Source organism: Chiloscyllium plagiosum, chromosome 6 (genome assembly GCF_004010195.1).
Source record: "Chiloscyllium plagiosum isolate BGI_BamShark_2017 chromosome 6, ASM401019v2, whole genome shotgun sequence".
Lineage (NCBI taxonomy): Eukaryota > Metazoa > Chordata > Chondrichthyes > Orectolobiformes > Hemiscylliidae > Chiloscyllium > Chiloscyllium plagiosum.
The window spans coordinates 102,339,603-102,353,820 of record NC_057715.1 but is presented as its reverse complement, the minus strand read 5'-3'; the positions used below and the strand labels follow the sequence as shown (position 1 = coordinate 102,353,820).

General features: G+C 38.9%; 1 protein-coding gene across 1 annotated transcript in view; it reads right to left on the bottom strand.

Annotated features, from left to right (window-relative positions):
* Positions 1-246: 246 nt before the first annotated feature.
* Positions 247-14,218, bottom strand: part of LOC122550884 (gamma-aminobutyric acid receptor subunit gamma-3) — a 592,090-nt gene continuing 578,118 nt past the window's right edge. The window contains exons 9-10 of the mRNA XM_043692286.1: positions 6,371-6,505; positions 247-5,024 (exon numbers count right to left, since the gene is read on the bottom strand). Coding sequence (XP_043548221.1) covers positions 4,746-5,024; positions 6,371-6,505 — 414 coding nt within the window. The 3' untranslated portion in view covers positions 247-4,745. The remainder of the gene's footprint in view (positions 5,025-6,370; positions 6,506-14,218) is intronic.

Below are 14,218 nucleotides of genomic sequence, written 5' to 3'. Positions count from 1 at the left end.
GAAAATAGACGTTTGGGCAAAAGCCCTTCATCCTGATAAACGGCTTTTTCAGGCCATGGTTTACTAATCATTTCAACAGAGTCTAGATTAGAGTGGTGCTGGAAAAGCACAGCAGGTCAGGCAGCATTCGAGGCACAGGAAAATAGACGTTTTGGGCAAAAGCCCTTCATCCTGATAAACGGCTTTTGCCCGAAATGTCAATTGTCCTGCCCCTCGGATGCTGCCTGACCTGCTGTGCTTTTCCAGCACCACTCTAATCTAGACTCTGGTTTCCAGCATCTGCAGTCCTTGTTTTTACCTAACAGAAGCATTAGCCTATTTCAGTTCAGTTAATTATCTATGTTAAAGCAAAAGAGAGGTTTGGGATGGGGTGTGATAAGCATTCCTGCTATAATGTTACTAGCAGGGCTTTCTCTCCATTGACAGCTGTTTTCAGAAGAAACAGCAGTTAGAGAAAACTCACACTGTGATAATGATTGGATTTCAACATTCAATTGATAAATTGAATAGATCAGGGATAAGTAAGTGGTCAGAGAAATCTAGGACAGATGCCATATTAGATATAATGTTCAGCTCTTCGGAGTTGAAATCAGCCTTGGAAATGAGTGAATATTTAATTGAATTTGATGCCATTATTGACACTGAAGTTAGTCTATTTGAGAAACTTTGGAACTCCATGCATCAAATGTGAAATATCAATTGGAAAAAATGCTGCTTTTCAATATAATTTTAAGGGACAAAGGGGCACAAGTCAGAATAATTTAAGACCAAAGATGAGGAGCTGTGCAGGCTGAGTTATTGAATACATCCATGGCTGGCATGGATAAATATTTGAAGGGAGTCCAGGGTTACAGGAAACAGTTAGGGAAGTGGAGTCATTGCCAAGATCAGATCAATCTTGTTCCAACTGAATGGTGGTGCAGTCCTTAAGGACCAAATAGCTTGTTTATGCTCCTATTTCTTTTGTCCTTAGAACCAGGATTGAGATTGAATTGGTAGCAAGTTAAATATACCAAGCCTCAGGAAACAATGGGTGAATAAAAACATTGGATGTAACCTAAAGACTAAAGGGGTATTTTTGAAAATACTTAAAGATTCTATAGTGCTGCTCACATTAAAGCAATTTTATGTATTTATTTAAATAAAAAGGATAAAAACATGATATTATGAAGAACAATGTTTATCACTGCCTAACAACAAAGCAATTGGCACCATTGTCCATTAGGTAGTTCCTCAAGATGGCTGACTATTGCTCTGTTTAAACCACCTTTGCAGTTAAGGCAAATTTGTGTGCTATAAGGAAGCAAACCTGAAAACCAATCCAGAAGCTAAGTCCTATTTCTCAAAGTTTTGGAAAAGGTTGGCAATTGATTAAGTTACAGATGTCTCATTTGGCGGGGGGAGTGAACATTCCAAGGCTGTAAACAATTTTGGAATTATAAATATGTCAAAGCACAGCAGAGGTAGCACTGGCATGCAATTCAGGTAGACGGTTAGGCAGGTTGGATTTTGAGAGTTATAGTGATTCGTATTAAACCAGAGGGTGAGCCCACATTTGAGGAGCACGTAGTATGAGGAACTTCAGGATAGGCTTGGTCAACCTTGAGGTAAATCATTTCAGAAGCATACCTGCGAAGGTGTACTGGGAATTTGATGGAACTGAGGAAAGTTATCAGGCAATATGATAAAATAGTTCAGGGTAAAATTGTAGGGGGAGGAATTCAACTTGTACTAATTTCCACGGCAAATTGGGGGTGCGATCAGAATGTAGGTTGTAAGATATCGACCCTGGAAACCATGCAAATTTGCAGCTCCTGGAGGGGTGTCACAATAGGATCTGATAAGAGTTGGTAATGAGCAACTCAAAAGGTCAGCCATTCTCCAAGTACAAAAACCATCACATCTGGCTGGGATGCAGCTCAAGTTATTGCGAGAACTCCGGGTCAAGGTTGAGGAAATTCTGGCCAGATTCTTTCAATGTGCCTTTGATGTGGAGCTGCTGCTGGAGTTTTGCAAACATTGCATAACTGTTCTTGAATTGGGAGGAGACAAAACAGGTCAAATGTTTTACTGTTGTTGGCAGGGAAACCTTTAAAGACTGTAATCTAGTACAAAATGTTTGAATAAGTGGAAACCAGTGCAGATTTGTTAAAGGCAAATTGTGCTTAATTATGACGAGTTGAGTTCTTTGATGAAATAACAGAGATGATTAATGACTGCATATTAATTCACATACAAAATATTGTTTAATAAACCATAAGTAAAATTAAAGTCCACTGGGAGATTAGCGGCATGGATATAGAATTGGCAGATGAGTTGGCAGTAGTGTGCTCTAAACTTCCAGCAGCATGTCTTAAGAACATTGCCCTTTTGTTATGCATATTTATGAAATGGATCATTAACTACACTACCTGAAAATGTAAATTAATAATGAAGCATATTAAGTACTCTAACATCCTGGTTTGCTTGTTTTATATTCCATACTGCAATATGATTGACAATCCTCTGCAGTTATCACTACTGCTTTATGACAATAAATCCTCTTGACTTGGTAAACTCCCACCACAAACATCACTGGATCTTACTGGTCAGTTTTCTTTTCTCAAAAGAACAAAGGAAGAAGAACTAGGAGCAGCAGAAGGCTACTCTGCTACTCAGTAAAATCATATCTGATTTGATTGCCACTCCAAGTCCACTTTTCTGCCTTCCACTTCCTCCTCACAGCCCCATGAACTTTCCATGTTAATATATTTGATGATCTAGATTTCACTGCTTGTTGAAGGAGCAAATTCCACAGACTTACCAACAGAGAACAAAAAACTCCCTATCTCAAATTTAAATTGGAGACTCCTTATTTTTAAACTTTGACCCTTGATTCTAAATTTCACCACATTCTCTGTGTCCATCTTGCATCAAGGCCCTTCAGAATGTGTTTCAGTAAGATCCTCTCTCAAGCTTTTAAATTCTAAAGTCTTTAGACACATTCTGCTTACATTTCCTCAGAGGATACCCCATTTATCCCAGAAATCAGACTAGTGAACTTTCCAATCCAAGTGCAATGGAAGTCTGTTATAACATGGTTCAGCAAACTGCAAATTTGCTTATATGGTCGAGAAGTCCTGGTTCCCAAAAGAGGTAAATCCTTATTTAAATCATCATTTTGCTGGTTAAAAATAAGCATTTTTTTATTATGTGGTCCACCTGTAATACAAACCAGCTGTAGAGAGGATTTGCTTTTTGGACTTCAACATCCCTATGACAACCAACTTCCACTGTACAGTAAGGTCAGCAGTAAGTACCCTTTCATCGTGCCAGTTCACTAAATCCAGACAGTCCTCTGAAGTTACATGGTTGACCAGTACATCACATGTAAGAAATAAAGTTCATGTTTGCTTGCTGGTATTGACATCAAATTCCCATCCAATGTTTTCAACCTGTTTCACTTTATTTGATATCACTGATTTTAGATCCTCTTCAACAACTTTGTTTATGGTGGAATCAATGTAAGGCTCTCCTGTATATTTCTTCCAAATGATGATGGCTCACTCAAATGTTGATGGCCAATATGATGACCATATTTATGACAGTCATGTTCATAGCAGTGACTCAATACAAGGAGGCACACTTGACATTTTCTTCCCTGTTTTCAATTTACCTGTTCATGTCTATGGAATGGTCAATAGGTACCACTTCTGCCACCCGTTTGACACATCAAAAGATACACTTGCATCATGTTGAAGGACCTCTTTGCTCTCCTGGGTAATACTGCCATGGTAAGATATCCCTAGGGAAAAGCTTGTAAATGGGAATTAACCAAAATATCAAATTTAGCCTTGATGTTGTTGATTTAATTTGGTGAAACAACTGCTAACTCAGTCCTCAAAGGGCTAAACAGAATTGTGATCGTTTTCAAGGAAGAATGAATGGAGAATGCACCACCTAATGTTTCATCAATATTTTCAGCTAGTTTATCTCAGTCACCTCTAACATCATACTACCAAAGAAACCCCACGTAAAAATATGACGTGCTGAATAATTTTCCAAACAGTCTAACACTTTGTTCACCCGACGCTGTTTTGAAATTTCAATTAATGAAAAGACATAGCATACACAAACACTCTTAGTTTTTTTTCAAAGAAAACTTTCCTTTCGTTCCAAAGAACCTGACTATATCTCTGGATTTAGTCCATCTTGTCAAATACAAATGTGTTCACATGAGTCGCCTTTAATTTGGAAAGATTAAAAAAAACTCTTGGGTTTCTATGGCCAGAAATGCCTTAATTGATTCTAATTAGCTCTGTAAGAGTAATATGCTTCAGTCTAGTTTGCTCTTAGCTAACTCTTCACTTTTCTTCATGCAACTATGTAATAATCCAGGCATTTCTGACTATCCGACAAACCTGTGAATAGTTACTCTAAAATTGCTGCTGGTTGCAAAACCAAGAAAACAGTTTGTGAAGTCAAATAAATTGGGTCCCTTCTCTTCAAGTTTTTCAAAAAAATATTTCAACTGATGACCTTGGAGAGATGCCTCGTCAGCTTATGTACACTTTCCACACCTTCTTCCTTCTGCCATTTTGAATTTGTAGTTTTTTTTAATATATTAAAGAAATGGAAATGAAAGAACCAATGCTGTTACTTCATCCCAGGTAGTTTCACTTTTCTGACAACATCCAGAGATACATATCAAAGTTACAGGACAAGCGTGACGAAGAGAAGTCTTCACTACTGCTACAGGCAGAAGCTTAAAGGTAAAGGTATCCAACCCAGTAGACAAGATTAAATAGCAAAAATGTCGTAGGAAAAAACACACGCGAATACGTGTCTAATTTCAAAATGTCTACGTGAATCCGTCCTTTGCGCCATGAGCCTGATTTGCATTCTTTGTAACAGCAGAAGAAACTCTGGCAGTCTTTACCATCCAGGCATTCATATACGCAGGCTTCCTCAAAGTCCTGCCAGTACATAGAATTATTTATGGTAATAACTGAAGAGGCTGGCCCCAGGTTCAGTACAGAGTAATTCTAGAATGAATAGAGAAATGAGATTTTAAATATTGGCAACAGCACACTAGTTGCAATGTTTCCAACAAAATCTAAACAGATTTGTTTAATATACACACATCTCACTTCGCAAATCTGAACGACCTGTAGATCCATATATTCTATGAAAAACATCAGTTGTAATCCTGACCATTTTCTTGACTGCTTTCAGTTACAATGTTGCAAAATGCTTTTTATTGCTGCCTTATGCCACAGCTAAATTATCAATAAAGAAAATAATAATGATTGCAAGGGTCTAAAGAAGCATTCTCCACACGCCCAATTATGAGACACTTTGATTATTCATAATTAAGTCAAACATTTTCCAAGAGGCTGAAGATATTGTCCTTAAACAATATTTTTCACATATTGGCCTACAGTAAAAGCAAATGTGGTCTTTCCCCTTTCAATATAGTTGATTAATTTAGAATCAAAACAACTGTCTCTTGCAATCCATCCCCTGAGTAGAGAGCTGTGCTGATGTGCAGTACAGGTTGCAGGATTCTAGTTTCCATTCTATCAGCAGCTCACCCCTGTTGCTCAAGGAGGGCTCCTTTGATAAAAAGCACAGGATCATAGGATATTATTTATTTATTTAAAAGTAAAGAACATCACCATATCAGAGCGGAGCAATTGTTTGGCTTAATATTTGAAAAAAATGCCTCTGTGTGGGTCATATGAATCAGGATTTGTTCCCATTTATGCTTTGGTTTTTTTTATAATCTATTGAATGTATTCAAAGCTGAGCTGGACAGATTTTGTTTGAGAAAGTGACACGAAGGCCACTATTGCTGTGATCATGTTAAATGGCAGAGCAGGTCTGAAGGCCTGAATGGAGGCCATTTCCTATGACTTTTCCCTCCCTTATTTGGTGTTCAAATCATCTTAGTCAGGTACTGACAGTATTTTTATAGACCTTCATAAGATATGGCTGTCACTATAAAAATTGGAATTTGTAGCACATCGCTAATTGCCCTTGAACTGTGTGGCTTGCTAGGCCATTTTAGAGAGCAGTTAAGAGTTGCTGTGGATCAGGAGTAACATGTAAAGGCCCGATCTGAAAGGATGGCAAACCTTCGTCCCTAAAAACTCAATAGTGAACCAAATGACAGTTCACAATGACCGCCATTACTGAAACTAACTTTATGTTCTAAAGCTATTAATTAATTGAATATGAATATGTGTTGCTGGAGTGTTATACTGGGCCTCTGGATTAGTAATCCAATGCATTGCTATTGGGTTGACATGTCCCTCCATAAGAATGGTATCCTTATATGACAACAAACCCTGTATTTTGAATAAGAGCAAGAATTGTGAAGGATAATTACCTCTTGTGGTCCTTTCTGCTGGGTGAAGAACCATTCACGTCTACGCTCTGCTTTCCAGTCATGCTCATATTGATTCGGATACCCACGACAGTGAGAATTCTGCTTAACTCTACAGCTGAGGGTTGCATCTGGGAGCTGGGAAAGGAAAAAGGTTTTTCCATGTGTATGTAATGTACTTCAGTGAATTTGAGAATCATCATTACGAATGAATCATCAAAGCTAATCAAACCAAACCTCTATTCCTGATGAAGGGCTTTTGCCCGAAACGTCGATTTTACTGCTCCTCAGATGCTGCCTGAACTGCTGTGCTTTTCCAGCACCACTCTAATCTAGAATCTGGTTTCCAGCATCTGCAGCCATTGTTTTTGCCTCATTTCAAAATGGCAGAGGCTCCTTGGCCTGGGGCTCGTTCATCTGTCTGCTTTGTCTTTTCCTTTCTCTACCTTTTTTTCTATCTAAAATTTTTAATCGTTTTGTTTAATAAAAGGAAACGTACTTTGGAGAAGGCTGGAGCAGTGAGGCTGAGGGCCAGAACTGAGCGAAACCCAATAGGTTGGAGCCTTGGAATGGAGGTGCCGGTCAGCGGCGTATGAGCCCGGTCAGACCACATGAGGAAGCCCCTGTGCTTGTCGACTACATTGTAATGTTTATCTATAGTCTGTTTATCTGACTGTAGTATTTACCCTTTTAACTCTACTTCATATTATCTAACTTATATTAAGTACCACTAAGGTAATTCACTTTTTTTTTCTTTATTTCTCTATTTTGTATCTACGATTTGTATCTAAAACAGCACCATGAGGGCCGACATTATAGGCTGATTAGCCTAACCTCGGTTGTCGGTAAAATTCTAGAACCCATCGTTAAGGAAGAGATTTCTAAATTCTTGGAAGTGCAGGGTCGAATTAAAACAAGTCAGCATGGATTTAGTAAGGGGAGGTCGTGCCTGACAAACTTGTTAGATTTTCTTTAAAGAGGTAACAAGTAGGTTAGACCAGAGAAACCCAGTGGATGTTATCTATCTAGACTTCCAGAAGGTGCCTCACGGCAGGCTGCTAAGTAAGGTGAGGGCCCATGGTGTTCAACGGTGAGCTACTGGCATGGATTGAGGATTGGATGTCTGACAGAAGACAGAGTTGGGATAAAAGATTCTTTTTCGGAATGGCAGCTGATGACAAGTGATGTCCTGCAGGGTTCAGTGTTGGGGCCGCAGCTGTACACTTTATGTATTAATGATCTGGATAAAGGGACTGGGGGCATTCGGGCAAAGTTTGCTAATGGTACGAAGTTAGGTGGACAGGCAGGTAGTTCTGAGGAAATGGGGAGCCTGCAGAAAGATTTAGACAGTTTAAGAGAGTGGTCCAGGAAATTACTAATGAAATTCAATGTGAGCAAATGCGAGGTCTTGCACTTTGGATAAAAAGAATATAGGCATTCTTTCTAAATGGTGAGAAAATTCATAAAGCTGATGTACAAAGGGATCTGGGAGTGCTAGTCCAGGATTCTCTAAACGTTAACTTGCAGGTTGAGTCCATGATTAAGAAAGCCAATGTAATGTCATTTATCTGAAGAGGGTTGGAATATAAAAGTGGTAATGTGCTTCTGAGACTTTATAAAGCTTTAGTTAGGCCCCATTTACAATACTATGTCCAATTTTGGGCCCCACACCTCAGGAAGGACATACTGGCACTGGAGTATGTCCAGCAGAGATTAACATAGATGATCCCTGGAATGGTAGGCCTAACATACGATGAATGGCTGAGGATCCTGAGATTGTATTCATTAGAGTTTAGAAGGTTGAGAGGAGATTTAATAGAAACTTACGCGATAATGCATGGCTGAGAAAGGGTGGACTCTAGGAAGTTGTTTCCGTTAAGCGGGGAGACTAGGACTCGTGGGCACAGCCTTAGAATTAGTGGGGGTAAATTTAGAACGAAATGAGGAGACACTTTTTCAGCCAGAGAGTGGTGGGCCTGTGGAATTCATTGCCACACAGCGCAGTGGAGGCCGATATTGCATGTCTACAAGGCAGAGATTGATAAATTATTGATCTTTCAAGGAGTTAAGGGCTACGGAGAGAGTGTGGGTAAATGGAGTTGAAATGTCCATCAGCCATGATTGAATGGCAAAGTGGACACGATGGGCTGAAAGGATTGGAAGTAAGGCCAATGTCATATGGTCTTATGGACGTTGTAAACTTTTCACTGTGGAGTCAGTTCTGTTATAATGTCTCTTTTGTTAATGCAAATTGGCTGTAACGCGATTGGGTAAATAAGGAAGGCTGTTTCTAAAACATGAACTTTTAAAGTGTGTGTTAACATGATTACATCGCAACACTTTACATGTTATTTGTATTGCACAAGTTTTGGGGTTGCACAGAAACACAACTATCAGGTTATAGAAGAAACTACTGTACTTTTGCACTTGAGTACACATGACAATAAACCTAATTCTAATTCTAATAGCAGCGCTGTATTGATTAAGAAAATTGCCTTTTATCAGCAATGTTCCTCAGAGTAATGCAGTGGAAGGTCTTCGCAGTTCACCAGCTGTAGTATATGAATTGGGCCCAAGTGATTTCTGTTCAGTTTATTCTGATCATTGCCCCATAACACAAGACATAAACTTATACTTGTACAGATTCCCATAACATTTTGCTCATGGAGTAAAGTGACCCATGGCTCAATGCAGAATTTTTATCAGACATTTTACACAGAGCCTCAGCTGAAGATGTTTAGACATTTGGTCAAAAAGGTAGGTGTTTACAGAGCATCTTAAAGGAAAAGGATGAGGTTAAGAACTGGAGAGATTGTAGGAAGGAAGTCCACAGCTTGGCTGGCAACACTGTGGCCAAGGAAATTAGGATGTGCTAGAGGTCAAAATTGAAGGAATATAGAGGTTTCAGTAGGTTATAGGGCTACAAGAAGTTTTGGAGATAGGGACTGGTGAAGCCAGAGAAGGATCTAAACGTCACACTTGCAATAATTCACAGTAAGAGTGAAATAAAATAAGAATCATTCCCCATGTGGATTTGAATAATAGGGGCGGGGCTTGTGGTGTGGTGATGGTGGCCTCATCCACATTGGTGCTTCAAGAGGATAATTTTCAGAAATTCTGTTAATGACAAGATTCAAAGTCCCAGTGTGGCCAATTCTAAATGCTTATTCTAAGTGCACCTCTCCTGAATGATTTAATATCTCAAAGGTTATTATACTCAGCCTAAAGTCGACCAAATGGAGTGTTCGCTGTTCATTAGGCTTGCCCTTGCCTCTTCACTCTATGTGATGCCTCACAGATTACTGGGAGAACAAGGTGGAGCCAACACAATCATTGCAGGGTGCCTGAGATCTGAATGGACATGGAAGTACACTCAATCGAATCAGATTGAAGGATGATAAAATGAAAACAGCAAGATTGGCTCAGGCAGATTTAATTTAGAATGCATGAGTGCAATGTTAAACCAGGTAAAAGAAGAAAAAAGAAGAAATTGAATAAAGGATTACAGTAGGAGAGAGAGTAAAAGACGGTTTAATGTGTTTTTTTTTTAGTTTCCAGAATAACCATTAAAACCTAAAGCAAAAGGACTGCACACTTGTAATGGTTAATGCCCACTGGTCAGTAGGTTAACAAGCAGTAATTAACACTTATCACACAGTTGCAAGGGCACTCAGACTGAAGTGGACAAGCATATCTTTCTGTGGCAATTTACGTACATGGTTTCTATCCTGTAAGTGCTTTATTGCATTGATGTAATGTATTTGAATTGGGAACTAGAGAGCAAGATGCTGATTTCAAAAGGCCACAACAGAAGACTTTCATGCAGTGACCCTTGCCCAGAAATTCCACTTAATAATAGCAAGCAATATTAGCCTCACCATGACTTGCAAAGCACTTTTTTCTCTTCTGTTTTGCACTCCTTCAGTCTGGTTACAAGCTCGTGTTGGGGAGTCCAATATATGAGTCATGAAGCATGTGCTGCATGAAAGGATTTCTTGTAACTACTCCAAATATGCTTTGTAAGATGACTGGACTGTAACTGTGAGGTAAATGTTTGTCTTGTTTCCAGCATAGAGTTCAAAGTAAAGTGGATGTTACAAAAGAACTAAAATAATCAAAAAAGGGTCTAGTCAATTCCAGCTCTGTTACTTACTGAACACAATGCTGTCACTTGAACCTCCAATAGTGTACTTCATATCATTATTATTTTTATTATGCTGGTTTCATACTAGCTCCAGGCTCCAATTATTTCAAAGTAGATTGTCTACACATGGACAGTCATGTTACAAAATCCTTTCTGATTGCTTTTCCAACCCAGTACTGGATGAATAAAAGTTTCCACCAACTATATATTGAGAAAACCAAAAGCATTGTCTTCAGGTATAACTTTCATTCCTTTGCACCCAAACCAATAGTTCAAAATCATCCAAATTTTCTTCTCTATCTTCTCCTCGAACATGATCCCTAAAACTTACCATTTTGACTACGCCTTGGTCATCTGTTTTAATAACCCAATGCCAAATTTTATTTCACAATGCTCTTGTGATGTGCCTTTAGAATGGCACGATTTAGAATGTTAAAACCATGATAAAAATGCAAGTTACTGTTTAAATGAAGTTACCAGAAGTGGTGTAGTTAATGCCAAACTAGGGTCTAAATGTGAACAAAGGAAATTATCAAAAAGTGAGGGACAATTGGTTGTGGTGGATTGAGAAACCAAAAGATAGGCAATGGTTAGTATTTAAGAATGAATACGTGGTCGACAAAAATGCAATTACATTTTTCTTAGGGACAGAAACCTAAGAGAAAAGGTGGAACAACCATGGCTAACAAAGAAAGTTACTGTGAGGAGGCATGGTGGCTCAGTGGTTAGCACTGCTGCCTCATAGCACCAGGGACCCAGGTTCGATTCCAGCCTTGTGCACCTGTGTGTGTGGAGTTTGCACGTTCTTCCTGTGTTTGCACGGGTTTCCTCCCACAGTCCAAAGATGTGCACGTTAGGTAAATTGTCCATAGTGTTGAGGGATGTGCAGGTTAGGTGGGTTACTCTGAGGGTCAGTGTAGACTTGTTGGGTCAAAGGGCCTGTTTCCCTGTTGCCGTGATTCTACTAAGAATTACATTTGATTGTAATGTGGCCAGAGAGTGGTAAGTCTGGGGATTGGCATCACTTTAGAATCTGGTAGTGGAGAATGAAGAAACTGATAAAGAGAATATAAATACATGATATCAAGTCACACAAAAAGACATATTGTGAAAGCTTCTTTAGGAATGTGAAAAGGCAGGGAATAGCTTGGACAAATGTGGTTCCATTATACGTTGAGAATTATAGTGCAAAATGCAGAAATAGCAGACAAACTAAAAAATTGCTTCAGGCCTACTCAGCCCTGAATAATGTGAGATATGATGAGAAATCTCTCAGTCAGGTGAGGCCTTTCTCAACCTTGACTGCATTTTCAAATAGAGTTCTGGATGTTCTGGTGAGATGCCTCTTAATGTGGATTATTGCATGTTAACGATCTCACTAAATGCAAACCTTGCCTCATAATATGCAGCTCCCCTACCACCAGTTCCGAGGAAACCAAACATTGACAATACCCAATGTGAAGGTCAGAACAGATACCTGGCAACTCCTGCTTTCCAGTTGTTCCTCTGATCTTAGGGTATACTATATGGACAGTGGTTGCAAGCGCTACCCCATCCCACACCCCAGTTCATAGGCATTGTTGTCTGACATGTGCTAACTTTCTTACATCACCATGGCACATCTCTAATCAACTTGTAGGATGCTTCTTCATTTTAAAGCTAGACATCAGGGTGCACCGGTAATTATCACAGCAATACCTCAGTCAAATCTTACATTATACTACGGGGACAATTGCAACATTTAAAAGACATTTGTACAGGTGCATAGATAGGAAATATTTAGAGAGATATGGGCCAAAAGCATGCAAATGGGGCTGGTTTAGCTTAGAAAACCTGGTTGGCATGAATGAGTTGGGCCGAAGGGCCTGTTTCCTTGCTTATGACTCTATTATACTTAATTTGCTATCTTGTTGTCCATTCACTTGCCCTGTATACAACTCTTCAGCTTACACTGTATTATTAGCATATTTAGATTCATTCCCCTCTGAATGTCCATTTAAACAACCAATATTGATTGTAAGTAACCAAGGCCCAAAACTTAGCAGCATTCCACTAGTCACATCTTTAAAATGTGCCATTCTTCATTGCTCTCTGTTTTTCATCTGTTAACAGATCATCTATTTGTGTTAATATATCACCCGCAATTCTTTATCTTCTCTTTTATTAACATTTTCTGTTTTGAATGTGTTTTAGAAATATAGTTAAAAATCACACAACACTAGGTTATAGTCCAACAGGTTTATTTGGAAGTGCTAGCTTTCGGAGCACTGCTCCTTCGTCAAGTGGTTGTGGAGTAGAAGATTGTTAGACACAGAATTTATAGCAAAAGTTTACAGTGTTATGTAACTGAAACGCATACATTGAAAAAGACCTGGATTGTTAGTTAAGTCTCTCATCTTTTAGAATGACCATGTTGGTTTCAGTTCTGCTATAAATTCTGTGTCTTACGATCTTATATTCCACAAACACCCGATAATGGAGCAGTGCTCCGAAAGCTAGTGCTTCCAAATAAACCTGTTGGACTATAAACTGGTCTTGTATGATTTTTAACTTAATACACCCCAGTCCAACACCGGCATCTCCAAATTTTGGAAATATAGGTACTGATTCATCTATGTCGACCCTATTCCTTACACTCTCCAAGATGTGTTATCAAACATGATTTCCATTGCATGAGATCAAACTGACCTTTCCTAAATATACAAAGCTTGTTAAGACTTTCATGGCAATAGATTCTAGCACTTTCATAATGATTGATATCAGGGCAACGAGCCTATTGTTGCCTGTTTTCGCATGCCTCCTTTTTTGAATTTACATTTGTTGACTTGTAAACTGTTAAGACCATTCCAGACTCTAGAAAATTTTGGGAATGCATATCCAGCGCACCCATTATTATTGAAGTATCTCTTTTAGAATTATAGAATATAGGACTTGGAGTTTAGGTCCTGGAGCTTCTCTAACACTATTTTTCTGAGGTTACTAATTATTTAAAATTCTTCAGTCTTATTAATCCTGAGGTTACTGTCTACTTCTGGACAGCATCTTCTATGAATACAGGCAGAAAATGGTTCAATGTATTTCAATTTCCTTATTCCACATGATAATTTCTCCTGTATCTACTTCTAAGGAATCAAAAGTTTACTTTAGCTACTATCTTCCTTTGCACATACTTGTAAAAGCTCCTATAACCTTTTTATAGGTTCTTTAGTTTATTATTGTATATATTTTTTTAAAAAATGTTTAGATTAGATTCCCTACAGTATGGAAACAGGCCCTTCAACCTAACAAGTCTGCATTGACCCTCCGAAGAGTAACCCACCCAGACCCATTTCCCTCTGACTAATGCACCTAACACTATGGGCAATTTAGCATGGCCCAATTCACCTGACCTGCATATCTTTGGATTGTGGGAGGAAATTGGAGCACCCAGAGGGGATCCACATAGACACAGGACAGATGTGCAATCTCCACACAGACAGTCGCCCGAGATGGGAATCAAACCCAAGTCCCTAGCTCTGTGAGGCAGCACTGCTAACCACTGAGACACTGTGCCGCCCCATAACGTTAATCGTGCTTTGTTGATTTCTAAAACTTCCCTAATTGTCTGTTTAATTGCTTTTGCAACACTGTAAACCTCTTCTTTTAAGCAAATACTAACTTTAATTTCCTGAGTTACCCAAGGAAGCATCATGCTGACTTTTTGTTCT